This window comes from Nilaparvata lugens, chromosome 8 (assembly GCF_014356525.2).
Source record: "Nilaparvata lugens isolate BPH chromosome 8, ASM1435652v1, whole genome shotgun sequence".
In the NCBI taxonomy this organism is placed as follows: Eukaryota; Metazoa; Arthropoda; class Insecta; order Hemiptera; family Delphacidae; genus Nilaparvata; species Nilaparvata lugens.
In genome coordinates, this window is record NC_052511.1 from 46117421 (window position 1) to 46141567 (window position 24147).

The window sequence follows — 24147 nt, forward strand, 5'->3', positions numbered from 1 at the left end:
CGTACTTAAAACACGTGATGACTTCACTACAGCGATTCCTGATATCTTATTGGTTTGTGAGACACATTTACGATAATCAAAAATTTCTCTACACTTTTGACAACTAGAAATTTCGGGACAACTCGACTTCCAATGCCCTATTCTATTACAATTCCAACACTTAGGATCTTGGATTTCTCCTACCCTATTTTCTCGCGTTTTCGGTGCGGCTTTAGACTGAAAATCACTCTGTTCTTGTTCTTCACTTTTTGTGCTTTTCAGAGATAACCTCCCGTTTCTCTCTTCAGCACGAATCGCCTCATACTCTCTGGTTACATCTAACAACTCATCTACATTTTTAACCCCTACACTACGAACATATAATTTATACCGTGGTAATAAATTTAAATACAATCTTTGAAGCATCCTATCCCCCTCATAACTACCTAACCATCTCATTAAGGTAAGCAAGGCTTCGGCATACTCATCAGCCGGTTCATCCTCCCTCTGCTTCCTTGCAATGATCTGACACTCAAGGTCGTTACTATAAGAATGAGGATAATAACGGAGTTTAAATGCCTCTACAAAATCAGCCCACGTCCTCCACTGGGAGCGACGATTCCGCATCCAATGTAGGGCCCCTCCCTCCATCACCTCCGGCAGGGCTATAAGAGATTGCTCCCCAGAGATCCCATATGCGCCCTGGAGTTCCGTGAGCCTCTCGATGAAACTGGGAGCATCTGATACACCATCAAAATGTAAATTCCAACTTCTTACCTTGTCGCAGACTTCTCCCTGACTATACGTGCCTGAAGAGCGGGACAGTGCCGGCTCTGTACCTGGTTGAGAGGCAGCAGCGGTCCGGGATCGAAGGTGCTCGACCATCTTCCTCCTCAGCTCCTTCACAGTCCCCGCTGCCGACAGGCCGAGACTCTCTAGGTAGCCGACCGCTTCCTCCTTATTCAGCCGATACACCCACGACACTCTGGGGTCGGCTTCGCGTTCTGCGAGGTCCTCCCGGCGGACCGCCTGTACGACTTCATCATCCTGATGAGTAGTCTCTTCTCCGTGTACACTCATCGCAGATTAGGATTCACCTAAACCCTCTTCGCGATTTTCTTGTGCGCCAGATGTCTTAGCCCCACGTTCAGAGACGTCAGTTTTATTAGCATGTCCTATTCCACCCTCTAGGTTTACTAATAATTGCGAAGTATTGCTACGACGCGGACTAGCTACAGTCGGGTATGGGTCAGGGTCAGTAGCCATACTGACAGGTGGAGTTACCGGACCTACACTTCTCCCTCTATCCTGATTCTTTACCCTCTGCTTCTTTCGCGAGATTTTTACTTCCAGGGGAAGAGTGTTTGCCCGTGCTGTTGCTGGCCAATTCGGCCCTCGGCCTTTTGAATACAGGGTGGGTGTTAAGGGAGATTAAGATAACCCTATACAAGGAGACGGATCTGACTATCAGATCCCTACCAATAATTCTATTTATAAAGGTAGTACGCAATCTGAACCAGCTGCGAATTGACGGCGAGCAAGCTGTACCTGCAAGCCCGGGATGTGGTTTTTCTATGGGGTTTAAGGTGAGGGCTATGGAGTAACGGTATGGCGGAACTATGGAGTTGTTAGTGGTATTTAAGATATCGTCAAATAGAGCACGATATAGGGTGTAAATTATAGAGAATAGGGTGCAGGGTATAGGGTATACGGTACAGGGTATAGGGAAAAGAGAATCAATAATAAGATTATTATACTCTACAGCAAATAAATATCTGCTCAATAATCAGCAATCTGAGAATTGCGCTCTAGCTCTCAGCAAGCTGGACCTGCTAGCTAATACAGTTATAAATTTCAATTATATGATTACTAAAGTTTGGAGGATGAGGTTTCGGGTGTCGGATTTCTGAATCGCGAGCCTGCAGCTGCGAAAGGATTTTCAGCAATTCTGAAACTGCTAAACAGGATTTCTGCGCTAATCTGATGACTGCGCGCCAGTTATTAAGGGCCAGTCTGTGACTGCCCTTAAGGGTATGGGAATCACTCTCAATCGTCCGAAACGCTATTAAATCAATAGTCAGTATGTCGACTATTATGAGAGGATAGAAAAGATTTTTCACAGACACAGTCTGTAGAATAATATCGGGAAGACAACAGTCTGTCATTGTCAGGGTAGGAAAGGATTTTTCCAGGATTTTCCACATGGAAAATATCGAGTCAAAGACTCCTAATTCAGGAAAAGATTTCAATAGACTTTTCCAAGTAATTGCCAGTCTAAGGACTACCAAAAGATCGATCTCTAATTTGCAACTGAGATCACAGGAAAATTCGTGAATTTTCCACAGGTAAAGCCAGCAAATAATATTTGCTATTAAAGGAGTAGGACAATCTCGAATCTGGAACTGAGATCAGGAAGGATTTCAACACAGGAAGAATTAAGAGAAAGGATGCCGCAGTCTAGAAACTTTGGCAAGGAAGTCCTCAAGCTGTACCTGAGAGCTAGAAGGATTTTAGAATAGGGAAAGTGAAGGGAAAGAAAGAGAAAGGACGTCGCAGTCTACCAACTTCGACAAGGACGAACTCAAGCTGTACCTGAGTTCTCAAGGAAATGATTGGAATTTCCTACTAGGTATTACAGCAAGTCAGAAACTGCTAAGAAAAGTTAAAATACTGGGCCACTCTATAGTATGAAAACCAAGCAAGGAAAACTTACTATGAATGATAATAATTTCTCTGCAGGGACAAAAATTAATCGAGAAAACTATTCTCAAAAGGAACAGGGATTTTCCCACAAGAATAAAAATTAATTGAGTAGAACTATTCTCAAAAAGGACAGGGATTTCCCTACAAGAATAAAAATTAATTGAGTAGAACTATTCTCAAAAAGGACAGGGATTTCCCTACAAGAATAAAAATTCAATGGAGAAAAATTACTCTTTAAACTAAAGGCCACCTTACTACAGAGAAGGAAAAATATACGGACTACCAGTCCTGACATACAATTACCTGAATCGACTTGGATACTGATACGGAGAATAGCGAACCGATTCCAACTTCCCGTACTATAAGTTAAAAACGTCGTGAAGCGACAGAGTCGAGACTTAAGAATTAAGCCCTCAAAAATAATCTGCTTTAAGAGCCTAGCTAAATTTCCCACTCAACTATTCGTAGCACAAACTTGAGATCCCTTACAGGTTTCAAAACCAAGGATAACTCGTTCACCCCCATTGATACGAATTTAGGAAAACTAACCGACAAGAAAGAAAATCCCCCAGGAAGTTCTATCTTCAAATACAGTCGGCAATTCAACATACAATATTCCATTCACTAAAATACAGAATAGAATATTAACCCTCTAGTACACCACTATTAGGAGCGCCGCTCGGAATGCGGCCGTACACAAACCCGTTCACCGAACAACTGTTTCTCTCCCAGGTCTTCTTGAAGCAGAACGGGGTCGCTGAAAATTAGGAGGCCGGGGGAAAAGAGCTCCCCGACCAATGAGAGTCTGAAAAGACGATCATGCCACTGGTCATGTGACAGGGTTTGACTCAGCTGCTCCTGATGCTAAGGGTGCAGCTACTGATGACAATGATACTAATTGCTACACTAATTCAGGCCGGTAAACAATATTTCTATTCCAGAAATTTCATGAAGAGCGATACCAACCCTCCCCCTGTGGGAGGGGGTGGGTGAGAATACTCCCATGGTAACTCCATGCCTGTCGTAAGAGGCGACTAAGGAGGCCGAGTAATCGTCGGCTAAAGCGACCTCTGCTGGAGAACAGCTTCGGGTGGATGTACCAGCAGGGGAAGGGCACCCTTTTGTCCTGGGGTTGAGAAATCGGCCCCAAAGGCGGATAAACCAGTTTAAATGGTAAACGGCATAAGGATGTAGATGGCAACGGGCGACCGCTACATTAAAGATCAATGTGATTTGCCCTAGTAAAATCATGATGGCAGGCATCAAAATCAAATTGTCCGGAGTCTCAAGTCCCCCAATCGGATCTCCGGGGGGGACGACTTTGATGAATGCTTCTAAGATAAAAACCCTCAAAAGTAAATTGAGAATAGGTACTTGGAATGTAAGAAGTATGCTTGAAATTGGTAAGGTGCACAATGTTATCCAGGAAATGAATAGACTGAGTATACAGGTGATGGGTGTCAGTGAGTGCAGATGGAAGGATAATGGACAGAGAGACGTTCTGGATAAGACTGTTTATTACTCAGGTAGTTCGGAAAGCTCAAACCTCAATGGTGTAGCTGTAATTATTGACCAATCCATCAAAAAGGCAGTTAAAAACTTTTTACCATTGTCAGACAGAGTAATGCTTCTTCAGTTGAATTTGGACGTTGGCACAATGAATCTGATCCAAGTCTATGCTCCAACCGCAGAAAAAGAGGATGAGATAATAGAAAAGTTCTATGAAGATCTACATAGTGTGATGGAGGTTATAAAACATCAAGATGTTACTATAGTCATGGGTGACCTGAATGCAAAGATTGGGGAAGGTCAACATAACCAATGGATTGGTCGTTTTGGACTGGGAGAACGAAATGAGAGAGGAGATCGCCTTCTTCAATTTTGCCAGGAGAACAATATGGTTGTCACAAATACCCTTTTCGAACTACCCAAAAGACGACTTTATACTTGGAAATCACCTCAGGACTCAGAAGAGAGAATTATTCGGAACCAGATTGACTATATTATGATTAACCAGAGGTATAGAAATGCAATTAAAAGTGCTAAAACATATCCTGGTGCTGATGTTCACTCCGATCACAATCTTTTGGTGGCAGAGATAAAAGTTAGATTGAAAAAAACAAAGCCATCAAATACACACATTAGGATAGACACTACGAAGCTCAAAAATGTCAACCTCAAATCAAGACTTTGTCAGGAAATTAATGGAAAGCTGGAATCTATAGATGATGAGATATGTGGAGTGGTCGAGCCTGAAACAATATGGAGGGAATTTAAGACTGCTTTACTACAGCCAAGTAGGAATTATCTCAACTGCCAAAGGACACATAGGAGCAAGCAGTGGATGACAGAGGATATACTCAATCTTATGGAAGAACGTCGGAAATTCAAAACTGGTGACAAGCAAAGATACAAGAGAATACATAACGAAATTCGATACAAATGTAGAAAAGAGAAGGAGGCATGGTTAAAACAAAAATGTGATGAAATAGAAAACTTAGAACGCTTAAATGACTCTCATAACATGCATAAGAAAATAAAACAGTTCACTGGAATGCAAAATAAAAGCAGATACCATTTAACTGATGATAATGGGAAGATAATTCTAGATGTGAAAGATCAATTGAAGTCATGGGAAGTATACATACAGGAACTTTTTAATGACGAAAGGGAGCTCCTCTGCTGTGATAATAGTGAAGAATCTGGACCAGATATATTAAAAAGTGAAGTTGAAGTTGCCATAAAAAACATCAAAAGTGGAAGGGCTGTAGGTCCAGACGAACTCCCTGGAGAAATTCTCAAACTCATTGACGATGATTATGTGAAAATACTCACACATTTATATAATCAGATTTACAAAACTGGTATGATTCCCACTGAATGGCTGAAGTCAATTTTTATACCTCTCCCAAAGAAGACAAATGCTAGAAAGTGTCAAGATTATCGCATGATAAGCCTCATGAGTCACACAATGAAAACATTCCTAAAAATAATACACCGGAGAATTTCCAAAAAGGTAGAAGAGAACTTATCTGATACACAATTCGGCTTCAGGAATGGTTTGGGGACACGAGAGGCTCTTTTTGCTTTTAACGTAATTTTGCAGCGATGCCTGGATGTGAATCAGCCAGTATTTGCATGTTTTATCGATTATAACAAGGCGTTTGATAAGGTGCAACATAACAAGCTACTAGATATCCTCAAAGAAATGCAATTGGATGCTCGTGACTCCCGCCTGATAAGGAACCTGTATTATAACCAAAAGGCCACAGTACGGGTGCAATCTGAGTTGAGTGAAGAGCTGGAAATCAAACGAGGGGTTCGTCAGGGCTGTGTGCTTTCACCACTCCTTTTCAACATTTATTCCGAAAGAATCATCAGCAAGGCCCTAGAAGATGAGACTGGAGGTATAAGAGTTAATGGCACACCTATCAACAACCTAAGGTATGCGGATGACACTGTACTGCTGGCAGAAAATATGGAAGATCTCCAGAGGATGCTGAACAGTGTCATTACTGCAAGTAAAGAAGGTGGTTTGAGTCTAAATTCTAAAAAGACAAAGTACATGGTAATCACCAAAGACCAACCTCCTATCGGGGATCTATTCGCTGAAGGAATCCGTTTGGAGCGGGTGGATTCCTACACGTACCTTGGGACACGGGTAACTTCCAATGCTGATAACTGCTCAGAACTCAGAATAAGAATAGAGAAAGCACGTTCCACATTTATCAGGATCAAGAATTTACTGACATCAAAAGACATCAAGCTTGAATTACGAATGCGTCTCCTTAAATGTTTCGTGTTTCCTGTACTATTATATGGTGTGGAAGCATGGACATTGAATAGATGGGGTGAGAAGAAAATACAAGCCTTTGAGATGTGGACCTATCGCAGAATGCTGAGAATCTCATACACCGATCATGTTACAAATGAAGAGGTTCTGAGGAGAATGGGTAAGAAACTGCAACTCATTGGTGAAATCAAGGAGCGCAAATTAAGGTACCTGGGTCACATAATGAGAGGTCACAAGTATGGAATATTGCACCTCATTATGCAAGGCAAAATAACAGGTAGGAGGTCAGTGGGGCGAAGAAGGATATCTTGGTTGCGCAATTTAAGGGATTGGTTCAAGTGCACCTCAAATGAACTTTTCAAGTCAGCTGTAAGCAGGGTGAAAATTGCCATCATGATAGCCAACCTCCGCCATGGAGACGGCACATGAAGAAGAAGATACCAACCCGACTCGGTAGCCGCTTATCGTTTTGATGATACGGCTGCTGCTGATTCATAGGGATTGGTGACGATGGTGATAATGTGCGTACATTACTCCAAGTCCAACCAGATATATCTGGAAGTCGACCCTATTCTAATTCTAAAACAGAATAAATTCGCTAATTTTACACTAGACGACGGCTCTCCATCCGTCACAAAAATTCACTTTGTGACACCCCACTCCTACTAAGGAGGGGGGGGGGGTTGGCAATGAGAAGAAAATACAGCATCCGAGGTACCGGTTGACCCCGTGTTGAACCCAAGATCACACACTTGAAGTACAGCACTCAAGAAAACAAGAAGGAAGTGAAAGAGAGAAGATAACAGGACAAATAAAGAGAGAGATGAAGAAGAATGTCAAGCTGAAAAGAAGAATAATTAGTGCAGTAGGTCAGGCTTCTCGAAGCCACAAGATAAGCATCACCTAACGCTGAAAAAGAAATAACCTGTTGCTCCAACTGTTAGAACAGCAATTAGCAATAGACTTCGTCGCTCGTTATCTCCCGATAACACGATAACGACAGCCCCTAGCCGACAGCAACACAGGTATGGAGTAATCTGAAAAGAAAGGGAAAGTAAAACGGTACTCCGTGTACACTCATCGCAGATTGGGATTCACCTAAACCCTCTTCGCGATTTTCTTGGGCGCCAGACGTCTTAGCCCCACGTTTGGAGACGTCAGTTTTATTAGCATGTCCTATTCCACCCTCTAGGTTTACTAATAATTGCGAAGTATTGCTACGACGCGGACTAGCTACAGTCGGGTATGGGTCGGGGTCAGTAGCTGTACTGACAGGTGGAGTTACCGGACCTACACTTCTCCCTCTATCCTGATTCTTTACCCTCTGCTTCTTTCGCGAGATTTTTACTTTCAGGGGAAGAGTGTTTGCCCGTGCCGTTGCTGGCCAATTCGGCCCTCGGCCTTTTGATAGGGTGGGTGTTAAGGGAGATTAAGATAACCCATACAAGGAGACGGATCTGATTATCAGATCCCTACCAATAATTCTATTTATAAAGGTAGTACGCAATCTGAACCAACTGCGAATTGACGGCGAGCAAGCTGTTCCTGCAAGCCCGGGATGTGGTTTTTCTATGGGGTTAAGGTGAGGGTATGGAGTAACGGTATGGCGGAACTAGGGAGTTGTTAGTGGTATTTAAGATATCGTCAAATAGAGCACGATATAGGGTGTAAGTTATAGAGAATATGGTGCAGGGTATGAGGTATACGGTACAGGGTATAGGGAAAAGAGAATCAATAATAAGATATTATACTCTACAGCAAATAAATATCTGCTCAATAATCCGCAATCTGAGAATTGCGCTCTAGCTCTCAGCAAGCTGGACCTGCTAGCTAAATACAGTATATAAATTTCAATTATATGATTACTAAAGTTGGAGGATGAGGTTTCGGGTGTCGGATTTCTGAATCGCGAGCCTGCAGCTGCGAAAGGATTTTCAGCAATTCTGAAACTGCTAAACAGGATTTCCGCGGCTAATCTGATGACTGCGCGCCGGTTATTAAGGGCCAGTCTGTGACTGCCCTTAAGGGTATGGGAATCACTCTCAATCGTCCGAAACGCTTTTAAATCAATAGGCAGTATGTCGACTATTATGAGAGGATAGAAAAGATTTTTCACAGACACAGTCTGTAGAATAATATCGGGAAGACAACAGTCTGTCGTTGTCAGGGTAGGAAAGGATTTTTCCAGGATTTTCCACAAGGAAAATATCGAGTCAGAGACTCCTAATTCAGGAAAAGATTTCAATAGACTTTTCCAAGTAATTGCCAGTCTAAGGACTACCAAAAGATCGATCTCTAATTTGCAACTGAGATCACGGGAAAATTCGTGAATTTTCCACAGGTAAAACCAGCAAATAATATTTGCTATTGAAGGAGACAGGTTTCTAAGAATTTTAGAAAGGATTCGCGGGTCTGAAAACCCGCGACTAGGACGATCTCGAATCTGGAACTGAGATCAGGAAGGATTTCAACACAGGAAGAATTAAGAGAAAGGATGCCGCAGTCTAGAAACTTCGGCGAGGAAGTCCTCAAGCTGTACCTGAGAGCTAGAAGGATTTTAGAATAGGAAAGTGAAGAGAAAGAAAGAGAAAGGACGTCGCAGTCTACCAACTTCGACAAGGACGAACTCAAGCTGTACCTGAGTTCTCAAGGAAATGATTGGAATTTCCTACTAGGTATTACAGCAAGTCAGAAACTGCTAAGAAAAGTTAAAATACTGGGCCACTCTATAGTATGAAAACCAAGCAAGGAAAACTTACTATGAATGATATAATTCTCTGCAGGGACAAAAATTAATCGAGAAAACTATTCTCAAAAGGAACAGGGATTTTCCACAAGAATAAAAATTAATGAGTAGAACTATTCTCAAAAAGGACAGGATTTCCCTACAAGAAAAAAATTAATTGAGTAGAACTATCTCAAAAGGACAGGGATTTCCCTACAAGAATAAAAATTCAATGGAGAAAAATTACTCTTTAACTAAAGGCCACCTTACTACAGAGAAGGAAAAATATACGGACTACCAGTCCTGACATACAATACCTGAATCGACGTGGATATGATACGGAGAATAGCGAACCGATTCCCACTTCCCGTACTATAAGTTAAAAACGTCGTGAAGCGACAGAGTCGAGACTTAAGAATTAAGCCCTCAAAAAAATCTGCTTTAAGAGCCTAGCTAAATTCCCACTCAACTATTCGTAGCACAAACTGAGATCCCTTACAGGTTTCAAAACCAAGGATAACTCGTTCACCCCCAGTGATACGAATTTAGGAAAAATAACCGACAAGAAAGAAAATCCCCAGGAAGTTCTATCTTCAAATACAGTCGGCAATTCGACATACAATATTCATTCCATTCACTAAAATACAGAATAGAATATTAACCCTCTAGTACACCACTATTAGGAGCGCCGCTCGGAACGCGGCCGTACACAAACCGTTCACCGAACAACTGCTCTCTCCCAGGTCTTCTTGAAGCAGCACGGGGTCGCTGAAAATTAGGAGGCGGGGGAAAAGAGACTCCCCGACAATGAGAGTCTGAAAAGACGATCACGCCACTGGTCATGTGACAGGGTTTGACTCAGCTGCTCCTGATGCTAAGGGTGCAGCTACTGATGACAATGATAATTAATGCTACACTAATTCAGGCCGGTAAACAATATTTCTATTCCAGAAATTTCATGAAGAGCGATACCAACCCGATCGGTAGCCGCTTATCGTTTTGATGATACAGCTGCTGCTGATTCATAGGGATTGGCGACGATGGTGATAATGTGCGTACATTACTCCAAGTCCAACCAGATATATCTGGAAGTCGACCCTATTCTAATTCTAAAACAGAATAAATTCGCTAATTTTACACTAGACGACGGCTCTCCATCCGTCACAAAAATTCACTTTGTGACAATACTGTCATGGATAGTGACAAGCACCATATGGACAATAGTCATACAATAAAGAGAAAACAACATATTGACACAAAACACAACAATTTTGTACATAATAAAACAATATCGTACATCATAACACAAATAATAAAACAACAAATAGCCTATATCTAAGACCATACAACATTTATAACCAATGCAACGTATTCAATGGTCGAAGATACTTCGCCACTCATAAAAACATTTCTCTAATAGCCAACATTTTAGATTAGTCTTAAAAGAGTTTAGGGTTTGGGCAGCTTTAATATTCGGTGGTAAACAGTTGAAACTTCTTTGCCAATGTAATTTGGGTTGTGCTCATAAAACCCTGTCCTGTGCTGTTCAACTCTGACTAAGCCCCTGTATCTTGTATTGTGTTGATGAACATCCACACCTGTCAGCCAATCATCTTTCATTTTATAAGCAAAGATTTCCAGATTGTATAAATAGAGACTAGGAACTGTCAAAATTCTATTATCTTTGAATAGCGATCTACATGAGAAACGGGGTGGCTTCTTAAATATGATTCTTAGGACTCTCTTTTGGGCACAGAAGATAGAGGCAGAGAATCTTGATCCTCCCCACAGTAATATCCCATAAGACAGTAATGACTCATTAATATCCATAGTAAGCAGAGATCACTGCCTCATGAACTAAAACCCTCCTTAGCCTGGACATTGCATATGCAGCTGAGCTTAATCTCCTAGAAAGAGATTGAACATGAGAGGACCATATTTATATTTTATTCTTCAAGAGAATATAATTATTTTTCGATTATTAAATAATAAATTTCAGATTCCAGATTGAATATATTTTCTTAATTGATTAATATTTCTACATTGTTAAAAACGTTCTGGCAACGTTGTGGAGGTAGTAAAAGATAGCGCTTTCTGCTTTGTCGAATGATAGACAAGGATAGCAACACCAATGCTAATCAAATACTGCCATTATAACGTGGACCTCACTATATTGAAATGTTTTTAAAAACAAAATCATTTTGTCATATTCATCGTTACACATTTGCATTCTCTCACAATTGTAGCACTTTTTAGAACAATAGATGTTTCATTCTTCTTGATTTTCTTCTACATTCTCTCACTCTCTCAGTGTCTTTCTTTCTCCCTCACTCACTCTCCCTTATCCCACTATCTCCTACTCTACAATACTACCTAATTCAATATCTCTCTCTTACTCTCCCATATTTCACCATCTCTCTACTCTACAATAATACCTAATTCAATCTCTCTCTCTCTTACTCTCCCTTATCTCACTATCTCTCTCTCCTACTCTACAATACTACCTACCCAATTCAATATCTCTCTCTCTTACTCTGCCTTATTTCACTATCTCCCTCCTACTCTACAATACAACCTAATTCAATAGATGCACCTCTTGTGGCCGTATTACGTCTGCTCTTATTTCATTTGCATGCATATGACAACGGCATATATGTAAATTCGTTTAGCACATGTCATACATATTCACTCACTTCTCGCCCTCTCTCTCTCTCTTCTTTTCCTCTTATACTATGACATGTCTCTCTCTTTCTCTGACTCTCATTTATTCAATCAAACTCTCTTTTCTCTACCTAAACCGCTCTCTATCATTCTTCCTTTGTCATTTCTCTATATCAGTAATACACTCTTAGACTGTATCTCTATCTCTCTTGCTGTCACTCAGTCTTTCTTTATCTCCCTCATCATTCAATCAAACACATGCTCCTTTCTCTCCCTAAACCTATATACCTATCTTTCTTCCTCTTACTTTCTCTCACTCTCTCTCTAGGGTTGTGTGACAGAGAGGACCTTGAGTCCTAACTCCGCCCTAATAAAGGCATATAATCAATCTATCTTACTCTCTCACTCACTTTCTCCCGGTCGTGTGTTTATGGGAAGGATATTATTTTATATTCTTCTTAAGAGAATCGACAATTATTTGTTGAAACAACGCCGATTTATGAATTTACATTACAATTTAATATTATCGTTATTCTAATTGCATTTAATCTTTATTCTCATCGATTATTTTTTATACTTTGTAAAATTCGTTGAATAATTAGCATTACCGTCATTTAAGGTAAATTAGTGTATAAGCCAGTAATTATTGTAACATACATAAATAAAGAAATCGAATCTTCTTTTTCTGTCATACTATGTCTCTCTCTTTCTCTTACTCTCATTTATTCAATCAAACAAACTCTTTTTTCTCTACCTAGACCGCTCTCTGTCATTCTTCCTTTGTCATTTCTCTATATCAGTAATACACTCTTATACTGTATCTCTCTCTCTCTCTGGTAGAGACTTAGTGGGAAGGATATTTTTAATATTCTTTCCGAAGAATGGACATTGATATGTCCAAAGCTCCGCCAATTTATGTAGATGCATAGTTATATTATCTATAGTTATTAAAAATTGCTTTTTTCATATCATATACAGTTCAATAATTATTTTCTTAGTCTATATTATGTAAAATCATCTATAATTTTGCTGTATTGTAAGCTATTGTATATAAGTATATAAGCCAGTATATATTGTAATTTACATAAATAATAAAGTACTCAATCAATCAATCGGTCTCTCTTTCTCTCACTCTCATTATTATTCAATCAAACAAACTCTCTTTTCTCTATCTAAACCGCTCTCTATCATTCTTTCATTGTCATTTCTCTATATCAGTAATATACTCTTAGACTGTATCTCTCTCTCTATCTATCTTGCTGTCACTGTCTTTCTTTCTCTCCGTCATTCATTCAATCAAACACATGTTCCTTTCTCTCCCTAAACCACTACTTATATACCTATCTTTCTTCCTCTTACTTTCTCTCACTCTCTCTCTTATACTAACTCTATCTTGTTGTCACTCAGTCTTTCTCTATCTCCCTCCTTTATTCAGTCAAACATATGCTTCTTTCTCTCCCTGAACCCCTACCTACATACCTATCTTTCTTCCTCTCTCTCTCTCTCTTCATATTTGTGATGTGCTTTCATACCACTATCACATCTTCGCAAATTGAATTTGCATGCATTGAATATTCTGACGTCACACATTCACGTATAATATAGGGTACCGTATCATTCTATATTACACAACAGAACTATGGGACATGCTGCTATAAATATAGATCTGTGAATAGATGCACGTTATTAAGTCAGACGAAAGGTTAGGACGGCATGCTTGCCAATTCTCTTCTTCCTCTAGCTTCTATAGTAGGTAGCTGTGTTTCAAGATACCTGATGTCATATTGATTATTGTTAGTAAGCAATTCTATCTCAAATATATCTTATTCACAAGTAAATATGTATTTTCATTATTTTATTATAAATTTAGATTAAATTCTGGTAGTTTATTTATAATCAAATCATTGGAGAATAAATTTCTCGACGAATAAAATATAAATATCGGGGACCGAGCTTCGCTGTGGAGTACAAAAGCATAAAAAATCTGGTGTGGTACACTCACACAACTTTCCTTGCTCATTGAACTGCAAGCCTCATTCTCAAACGAGAATAATTTAGGGGAATAACATAATGACGATTGGCGGCAACATATTTGCAACTACGATCAGACTACTTTATATGTGTGTATTATAATTGTTTTCAGAGTACTTTTTCCTTTGTGTAAATTGTGAAATTCGATGATTTTTTTAAAAGTCGTCAAAACAGCTGTTCTACAGATGAAATAACTTGACTATGACTGTGTTCTTTTTATAAACTGCTCTACCTACCTCATGCACGAGAAGGAGGTTACAAAGTCCATTTCTCAAGGATGGGGTGGACCCCCCATTAGTTTCTCAGGAAAAAGACTCATGCCAGTTGATAGATCTGATAAATAACTATACAGGGTATGAATTTGAAAAAATCGTTAGAGCCGTTTTTGAGAAAATCGTGAAAAACATGGTTTTTAGTCATTATCCGCCATTTTTCTCAATAATATTACGGAGCTCCTGAAATTTCCCCAGGAATGAGACTGATGCCAGTTGATAGGGCTTATAGATATATGATATAATTTTGTTAGTAAGTATTTACTAATATGATATAAGTTAGTTAGTAATATATATAAACATATATCTATGATATAAATTTGAAGAAAATCGTTAGAGCAGTTTTCGAGAAAACCGTGAAAAACATGGGTTTTCCGTCATTATCCGCCATTTTTCTCAAGAATATTACAGAGCTCCTGAAATTTTCTCAGAAATGAGACTCATGCCAGTTGATAGGGCTTATAAATAGCTATCTATGGTATAAATTTGACGAAAATCGTTAGAGCCGTTTTCGAGAAAACCCTGAAAAACATGGTTTTTTCGTCATTATCCGCCATTTTTCTCTAGAATATTACAGAGCTCCTGAAATTTTCCCAGAAATGAGACTCATGCCAGTTGATAGGGCTTATAAATAGCTATCCATGGTATGAATTTGAAGAAAATCGTTAAAGCCGTTTTCAAGAAAAACGTGAAAAACATGGTTTTTTAGTAATTATCCGCCATTTTTTCCGCCATCTTGAATTCAATTTTATTGAATTTCTTATTGTCGGGTCCTCATGGTATAAGGACCATAAGTTTAAAATTTCAAGTCAATCGGTTGATTAGGAATGGAGTTATCGTGTTCACAGACATACACACATACACACACACACACATACACACACTCAGACCAACACCCAAAAATCATGTTTTTGGACTCAGGGGGACTTGAAACGTATAGAAAACTTGAAATCAGGGTACCTTAATTTTTTTTTGGAAAGCAATACTTTCCTTACCTATGGTAATAGGGCAAGGAAAGTAAAAATGTATTACGAAAGAAGAAATTATAATAACATTCATAGTTCATACAGAAAATGTTCTATCTAATCACAGTAAATTGAGATTAATTCCCAGAGGAATGCAAAAATTTCCCTCACAAAGGCCCGGTTGCACAAAAGCTGGTTTAATTCTAATCCTGATTAATTTCACGTTAGCCAAATCAGAGAAGACCATTTCAAAAAGATGGATCTATTGGAATTAATCAGGATTGAAAATAACCCGGCTTTTTTGCAACCGGCACTAAGTACCTGATTGAATGATTACAAAAGTTCAACAGCTGAGTCATAATTTTGACACAGTCCCACACACATGAACTCGCTCACTCACTTCCATCACCAACAGACGACGAAATAATTATTATCAGCTGTTTTTCCAAGGATGAATGATAATTATCCTTTTAATGTCCTTCAGCTATCCTTTCAATGTACTTCAAATAAAGTACTCAATCAATCAATCAGCGAGTTTTCCCTGGTATGAGACCCAATGCAATCGAATTTTTATATTATAGACCTATGTTCTGAATATCGTGAGAATCGTTAGAGCCGTTTTCGAGATCCGGTGAAATACAAACATATAAACAGAAGTTGCTCGTTTAATAGTATAGGATTTATATTATTATATTATCCTATTACGGACTATGTGTAACCTTATCTAAATTTGGGAGAGGAATAGCGCAATGTTACCTTATTTTTTCTCTCCCTATCATTTCGATGATGTACTTATTGTATCAATCAATAGAGAAATACTTATTTTGAACAATAAACTTATTGAATGAATCAAAGAATTATTGGTTATTTTGAACAATAATGAACAGTTGATATTACAACAGATATACCTGTATCAGTTATCTTCTATGAAAGGCAGAGAATCGGCAACGATGTACTTCTATCTTTCCCCACTGCCATTCTAACGTGGACCTTCCTGTATATAATTGAATCAACTTCAAGTGTTCTGAAGAGATACAAGTCCCAACTTTCTACTAAAAGCAAAGTTTCTCTACAGTGATATTCACTTTAAAATGTCAGCAATCCTTGCATTATAACATAAATGCGCCCCATTAAATCAATGCTGATATTCTGAAGTGTATAGACTGCACTATGACATTTGCAAGTTTATTATTGGATTATTTCTGGCATACAAGACATCCAATCACATGTCACTATATAGTGAGGTCCATGTTATAATGGCAGTATTTGATTAACATTTATTTATAATTTTTACAAAGTAGCACTGATTGATTGAGTACTTTATTTATGTAGATTACAATATATACTGGCTTATACACTTATATACAATAGCTTACAATACAGCAAAATTATAGATGAATTTACATAATATAGACTAAGAAAATAATTATTGAACTGTATAAATGATATGAAAAAGCAATTTGTAATATAATAACTATAGATAATAATCATATTGTTATGCATCTACATAAATTGGCGGAGCTTTGGACATATCAATGTCCATTCTTCGGAAAGAATATTAAAAATATCCTCCCCACTAACTCTCTACCAAAAAATTGGGAGAGAAAAACTAAGGATACTCCTTGTACTATTTCTCTCCCAAATTTAGATAACATTTTAAAAGTCCGGAATAGGGTTATGGTTTCACTTTCCTACAATTTAGTCCATTTTCACTAAAAAACAACGAAAACTAAGAATTTTAAATTTTGACGGTTAAAAACAGAATAAAACCCAAAAATATCACACTCAAATCACCATTAATTGGAACATTTTTGCGTAATTTGACAACATTTAGAGCCAGAAAAAACACATTGGTGTTGCTATCCTTGTCTATCATTCCACAAAGCAGATAGCGCTATATCTTTCTCACTTTGCTCTGTTGCTAGATCGTCTTTTAACAATGTAGAATTGATAATTAATTAACAAAATATTTCATCTTAATTATGAAAATCCATTATGAAATTATTGAAAATAGTTATTTGTGCAACTAGTGCGCAAAGTGACAGTTTGCTGCACCGAAAGAAACGTTTACGCACGAGCCGTAGGCGAGTGCGGAATAATTGTTTTCGTGCTTGATAAAATATAATTGATTATTTTAAACGAGAATGAACAGTTAATATTGCATCAATAAACCTGTATCAGCTACCGTCTATAGAAGGCATTGACAAGACAGAGGATAGGCAACATTGTTCTGCTATCTTTCTCCACTGCCATTATAACGTGGACCTCACTGTACGACTTGTTGTTGATCAAGTTAGCAGTGAAATTTGAAACTTGAACGCCCTATACCATGGGATATCTCCTTATGCTATCTGTTCTCTATGATTTTATTCATTTGTTTATCTCATTACATGTGTTTATATACCATATTTATTCGTATCTAACCTATTCTTCCTTTTATTCATAATTTTATCATTATAAACTATACTAGTAGTTCTGTGAACAGTATACCTCGCGCTCAGTGAGTTACATTGACCTGTTGCCTTGTTTTCTCAAAAATCAATAAATAATTTTCAATTAAAAATGTCTAGAAAAATCCTAAATAAATAAAGAGCTTTCTGTCCTATCGTACCGTGATGTGTCGTCCTGGAATGTGAGTGTGAGCGCTGTTATCAGGTCTGGCTGCAACTGTCTACAACGTTGATGGAAAGATACAATTTTTAAGATGTTCGATGTTTTTGAACGGGTAGTATTATAGTCAACTGTCTACTTACGTTAAAATGGAAAGATACATTTTCAAGATGTTAGATGTTTTTGAACGGGTAGTATTATAGTCCACTAGACAGCTGATTTATGATAAATAATTCTATAGTCTGATTTTTACGGTAATATTGGCGTATGAAGGAGGCTCCTTTTTCCTTTTATATTATCCTTGAAATGCAAAATTTCCAAAAACCTTGTATATACGTCGACGCGCAATTCAAAAAGGAACATACCTGTCAAATTTCATGAAAATCTATTACCGCGTTTTGCCGTTAATGCGCAACATATAAACATTCAAACAAAGAGAAATGCCAAACCGTTGAATCTTAGACCTCACTTCGCTCGGTCAATTATCTGAACGAATAAAATATAATTGGTTACTTTAAACGAGAATGAACAGTTAATTTTATGTCAGATATAATGTACCGGTACCAGTTATCCTCTATAGAGGGCAACACACTGAATCTTTTAGCAAAAGTCTTTCAGTATTCTACATGGTTGATGAAACACCTAACCATCATATATGAAGAGAGCTAAGTAGCTTTGAACACTTAGAAAAAGGCACGTTCCAAACAAGTACAAGAAAAGGAGGTAGACAAAAATTGTAGAAGATGAAGAAAAAGAAGACGAAGAAGAGAGAAACAAAAAAAAAATTCACGTGCTCTGACACACACAACTGAACAAATGATGGTAGAAAGGGAGGTAGAGAAAAAGAGAGAAGATAGAAATGTAGATGAGATTGAAGAGAAGTAAAAGAAGAAGCAGATAGTGGAGAAGAGGAAGGAGAAGAAGAAAGAAACAAAAAAAAAAACAGTACACGTGCTCTGACTCACTCAACTGAACAAATGATGGTAGAAAGGGAGGTGGTGAAAAAGAGAGAAGATAGAAATGTAGATGAGATTGAAGAGAAGTAAAAGAAGAAGCAGATGGTGGAGAAGAGGACGAAGAAGATGAAGAAAAAGAAGACGAAGAAGAGAGAAACAAAAAAAAAATTCACGTGCTCTGACACACACAACTGAACAAATTAAGGTGGAAAGGGAGGAAGAGAAAAAGAGAGAAGATAGAAATGTAGATGAGATTGAGGAGAAGAAAACGAGGAAGCAGATAGTGGAGAAGAGGAAGAAGAAAAAAGATACAAAAAAACAGTACACGTGCAACTGACAAATGAAGGTAGAAAGGGAGGTAGAGAAAAAGAGAGAAGATAGGAAGGTGAATAAGTTCGAGGAGAAGAAAAAGAAATAGCAGATGGTGGAGAAGAGGAGGAAGAAGAAGAAGTAGGAGAAGAACACACAACTGAACAAATGAGGCCCTAGCTTTACAAGTCTCTCGAAGTTTCAAGAGATTGTCGTGCAACACAAAACATTTTCTTCTATAATAAGGAAAGGGTTGTTTCTATAGTGAAGTCCACGTTATAATGGCAGTGGAGAAAGATAGGAGAACAACGTTGTCGATCCTCTGTCTTGTCAATGCGTTCTATAGAGGGTAGCTGATACAGGGTTATTAATGTCATATAAATTGTTCATTCTCGTTTAAAATCATCGATTATATTTTAAATAATTTGTTAATTAATTATTAATTCTATATTGTTAAAAGACGATCTGGCAACAGAGCAAAGCGAGAAAGAGGTAGCGCTATCCGTTTTGTTGAATGATAGACAAGGATAGCAATAACATTGCCAATCAAACACTGCCATTGTACACACTCACTATAGTTATATTTTCTAGTTTCAGCAGTTCTTTTTCACTCAGTATATTTATCAAAAATATTTAGAGAGTACAGTGAATAGAAAGAACCTAATTTCGAAATACATTTTTTACTTTCCTTGCCCTATTACCATAGGTAAGGAAAGTATTGCTTTGGGTATTGGACTGTATGTGTGTGTGTGTGTGTGTGTGTGTGTGTGTGTGTGTGCGCGCGTGCGTCTGTGTACACGATATCTCATCTCCCAATTAACGGAATGACTTGAAATTTGGAACTTAAGGTCCTTTCACTATAAGGATCCGACACGAACAATTTCAATCAAATGCAATTCAATATGGCGGCTAAAATGGCGAAAATGTTGTCAAAAACAGGGTTTTTCGTGATTTTCTCGAAAACGGCTCCAGCGATTTTGATCAAATTCATACCTAAAATAGTCATCGATAAGAGCTCTATCAACTGCCACAAGTCCCATATCTGTAAAAATTTCAGGAGCTCCGCCCCATCAATGCAGATAGATTCCCAATTATCAGGCTTCAGATACAATTGAAACAAAAAAAAATCAAGTGGAGTAGATTGAGCATGAAAATCTCTACAATTAATGTTCAGTAACATTTCCACCTAAAATCGAAAATAAGCTTTAAATTCGAGGAAATGTGATTATTCAATTGCAAATTATTATTGATTCTATTAAATCATTCACTATGAAGAGATAGCAGACCTCATGTGTGTGTCCAGCGTTATTGCCCCGTCACCAGCTGGCTCAAATCTTTGAATAGTAGACTTGAGAAGCGCGGGAAAACTAGCGTCAGGTGATCAATTTTCATAACGGCAAGGAAAGTTGTGTGAGTGCGCCACACCAGATTTTTGTATTTTATTCTTGTGTTTTAATCCGAATTTTGTCATCCAAACCTTGTTAATTCGTTTACAAACCTCCTCTAATTCTGGTTATTTTCTGTCTCTTTCCACAGCATGCGGGAATACGTGGAGGAGAATGAGAAGAACGATCCTCTGATACACGCCCCCGACAAGAAGAACAACCCCTGGGCTGAGAAAGGAAAGTGTATAATCATGTAAACCATAAACCATGATGTGATGGGCCATAAACCACCGAAAAATCGCCATAAACTGTCATCAACTTATGGCAGCCATCACATTTTCTTCCTTCATTATGTATGTTTACAAACACTCTTTGGTCGATTCTTTTTATCAAAGTAAGAAACACTTTTTGGTAATGTATTCAGTAAGGTAAGAAATTGATACTTTAAGGGCCGTTTGCACAGTCAAAGCTTAAACTGAATTTAATCAGCTGGTGGCTTACACTCAAAATGAATCACATTATAACAAACGAGACTTGATACGGATTAATCCAGTTTAAAATGAAATTTAGTTTAAACTGCCACTGTGCAAACGGCCTTAGGGTAAAAGTTTGATTTATCAAGATACAAAACGCTTCTTGGAGTATTATCCAGCAAGATAAGAAATTCTATAGTGAGGTCCACGTTATAATGGCAGTGTTTGATTATCAATTGTATTGATATCCTTGTCTATCATTGAACAAAGCGGATCTCTTTCTCGCTTTACTCCGTTGCAAGATCGTATTTTAACAATGTAGAATTGATAATTAATTAACAAAATATTTCATCTTAATTATGAAATTATTGAAAAATATAATTTCTTGCTTTAATAAAATATAATTGATCATTTTAAACGAGAATGAACCGTTTACATCAATAAACCTGTATCAGCTACCGTCAATAGAAGGCATTAGCAAGACAGAGGATCGGCAACGTTGTTCTCCTATCTTTCTCCAATGCCATTATAACGTGGACCTCACTGAATGGATGTATGATTTATCAAAACGAGAGAAACTTCTTGTTAAAGTATTATTATGAGCAAGATAATAAATAAATACTCTGATAAAGTTTGATTTGTCAATATATGAAACACTACTAGGTTAGAAAGTAATCAAGAAATGAATCACTCCTAGAAAAGTATTATTCAGAAAGATAAAACATACTTTTGCAAAAAATGAACATATTAAAAATATGAGGCACTCTGATAAAAGTATTATTATTTTTCAACATAGGAAACACATGGTTCTGCAAAAGTATTAACTGCACTTATATCAACTTGAGAAACCGCTAGTTTTTTGTTTAATCTGTAGAACAATAAAAGTTTAATTTGAGGACTTAATAAACCTTATTATCATAATATAAACTTATACAAAGATGTATTTCAAAAGAGAAATTGTGTAGTTGATACATAATTGATAGTTTAAAATATCAAATTCATGAGCCAACGTGAATATAGTCATCTTTTTGGAAAACATTCAAATTTCAATTTTTTGTGTAGGTACTAATGAAATTATTATGAAGTTTGTTTTACTCCATGAGACAAGGTTTCCGCAGAATGTATGATTTTGACTCGCAAAAATTTTAAAATGAATTGGGAAAATATTAATTATTTAGATGCTTTACAATTGAAGGATTTGAAAAAATATCAATATCCTTTGAAGCTTTACAATATTGAAGGTTTGGATAAAAGTAGAAATCACTTTGAAAGCTTTACAATGTAAAGTATTGTACTGTTTTATTTCAGAAAATTACTACCTAGTCCAACCAAACTTTGTCAATTAAAATATTGTCGAAACAATACAATGTTTTCAGAATAATGAAGGGCTTCATAACACAGAGTGTCCTGAGGAAAATGGTAGCTTTTTGGGTTTTAAATTGGGGGTCCACCATTACAGAGAGCCAGTTAATTCAGTAAAGAAGGCTTTCTATTGATGTTGATTATATCTATTCTGGTCTTATACCTTGTTCTACCTCAGGTTTATAATACTCTATACCTGAAAGCTCTCAGGTTCTCTGCTATTTAAAAAGTACAGATCACCTCAATGGACGACCTTAAAATTTGAACTTTACTCCAAAGCTATACCTCACTCAATGCACTCTGTGTTCACCAATGGAAAATTGCTTGCTAGATGTTTCAATTCAAAGCTTTTTTAAAATATTTTTCATTTGTTAGATGTTGACACTGTTGAAGCAATGCATTCTACTGATTTTTTGGAAACTCAAAAATGTTTGTGTTTTTAATAGGAAAAAATGCTTGAAAATATTGAAATAGTTCAAATAAAGCAGTATCATAGGACTTAAGCCAAACTCTGTTGTACGGTATAGAATGATAGACAAATCTAGCAAAACCTTTCAGTGAATTTTCACAGAAAATTTTGTAAAACAAAAATAATTTGTTATTGAAGAAATAAGAGTAAATATTATAAGCTCAATTACTTTATATTATCATCACTTGGATTCAAGATTTCTCTATGAAGTCTTCAAATTTATTTTGAATCCCCTTAAAAACTTGTGAAAGAAGTTTCCTAGGACGTTTATAAAATTCCCACATTATTCTATCATTATGTGTGCTTAATCAAAATAAAATCTTAAAAAATTGCTGACTAATGATGAAAATTGAAATAATTCACCAGAAGTTTAAATTTTTATTTCATAGAATTTGATGGACCAAAAAGGAACTCAACAGTCTCAAAATCCAGGAAAATGTACACATGTATTAATTTGAAATAATTTCATCACTCTTTCTAGAAATATATTATTACTATAAATTCAATTGTAATGAAAAAATGAGCTCCATAATGTACTATATTTATGCCAAGTTAGTACAAATATGTTCATGTATTTTAAATATGATAAAATTTAACTAATCCCCAATAAGGTTTCTTATTAATTTACTGTTTCATTTGCCAAATTTAAATTTAGTGTTGTGTTGCTGTCCATGTTATTTGACTAAAATTAAAAGTTTAGTTATTTTAAAATTATAATGAATGTATATCGTTTACATTCATGCAATGTATTAAATCTAGTCATACTCTAGTTAAGTATTACTATTATTTTAAGCTTCTAGATTGTCAACTTAATATCTTATTTAAATTATTTAGTACTGTATGTGTTTTAGGTGTATATTTATTTTCTGCAACAAAAATTGATATAGCCTATTTTAGTAATTTTCATTATGAGCTTTTATTTTGTTTAATGAAATATATATAATAATATATTCAGCATATTCATCCTGTATTTCAGAAATAAATTTTAGAAGAGAACTTGATAATCATTAATAATGTTTGTCTCCAGCTTTTTATTCGTAACATGTTTTATATGGTTATTAAGAAAATAAAAACTGTGCATTTGAATATTAATAAATTCATCGATTTTGAAAACAATCTGTATTTTTATTTCAGGGAGATCATTTCTAACGAAATTGAAAGTCAGATGGATGAATAGTTAATCAAATTTAACCGCTGTGAAATGCTGTCATTGAATAACCAATGTGACGGCAATACAATGACGACTTTTAACGGTGGTTAAATTTTATTGGCTATTTTGTGCAACTACTTCGGGACCAGTGCTTGAAATCTTACTATAAAAATCTGGTGTGGCGCACTCACACAACTTCCCTTGCCGTTATGAAAATTGATCACCTGACGCTAGTGTTCCCGCGCATCTCAAGTCTACTATTCAAAGATCTGGCCAGCTGCCAGCTTGACAGGACAATAACGCT

The 24147-nt window shown here is 37.0% G+C and overlaps 1 protein-coding gene across 1 annotated transcript in view; it reads left to right on the forward strand.

The window, feature by feature from the left end:
• LOC111047032 (guanine nucleotide-binding protein subunit gamma-e) overlaps positions 1–23415 on the forward strand; it is a 40214-nt gene extending 16799 nt beyond the window's left edge. Inside the window, exon 3 of the mRNA XM_022332702.2 lies at positions 20541–23415. Coding sequence (XP_022188394.1) covers positions 20541–20646 — 106 coding nt within the window. The 3' untranslated portion in view covers positions 20647–23415. The remainder of the gene's footprint in view (positions 1–20540) is intronic.
• Positions 23416–24147: the final 732 nt, after the last annotated feature.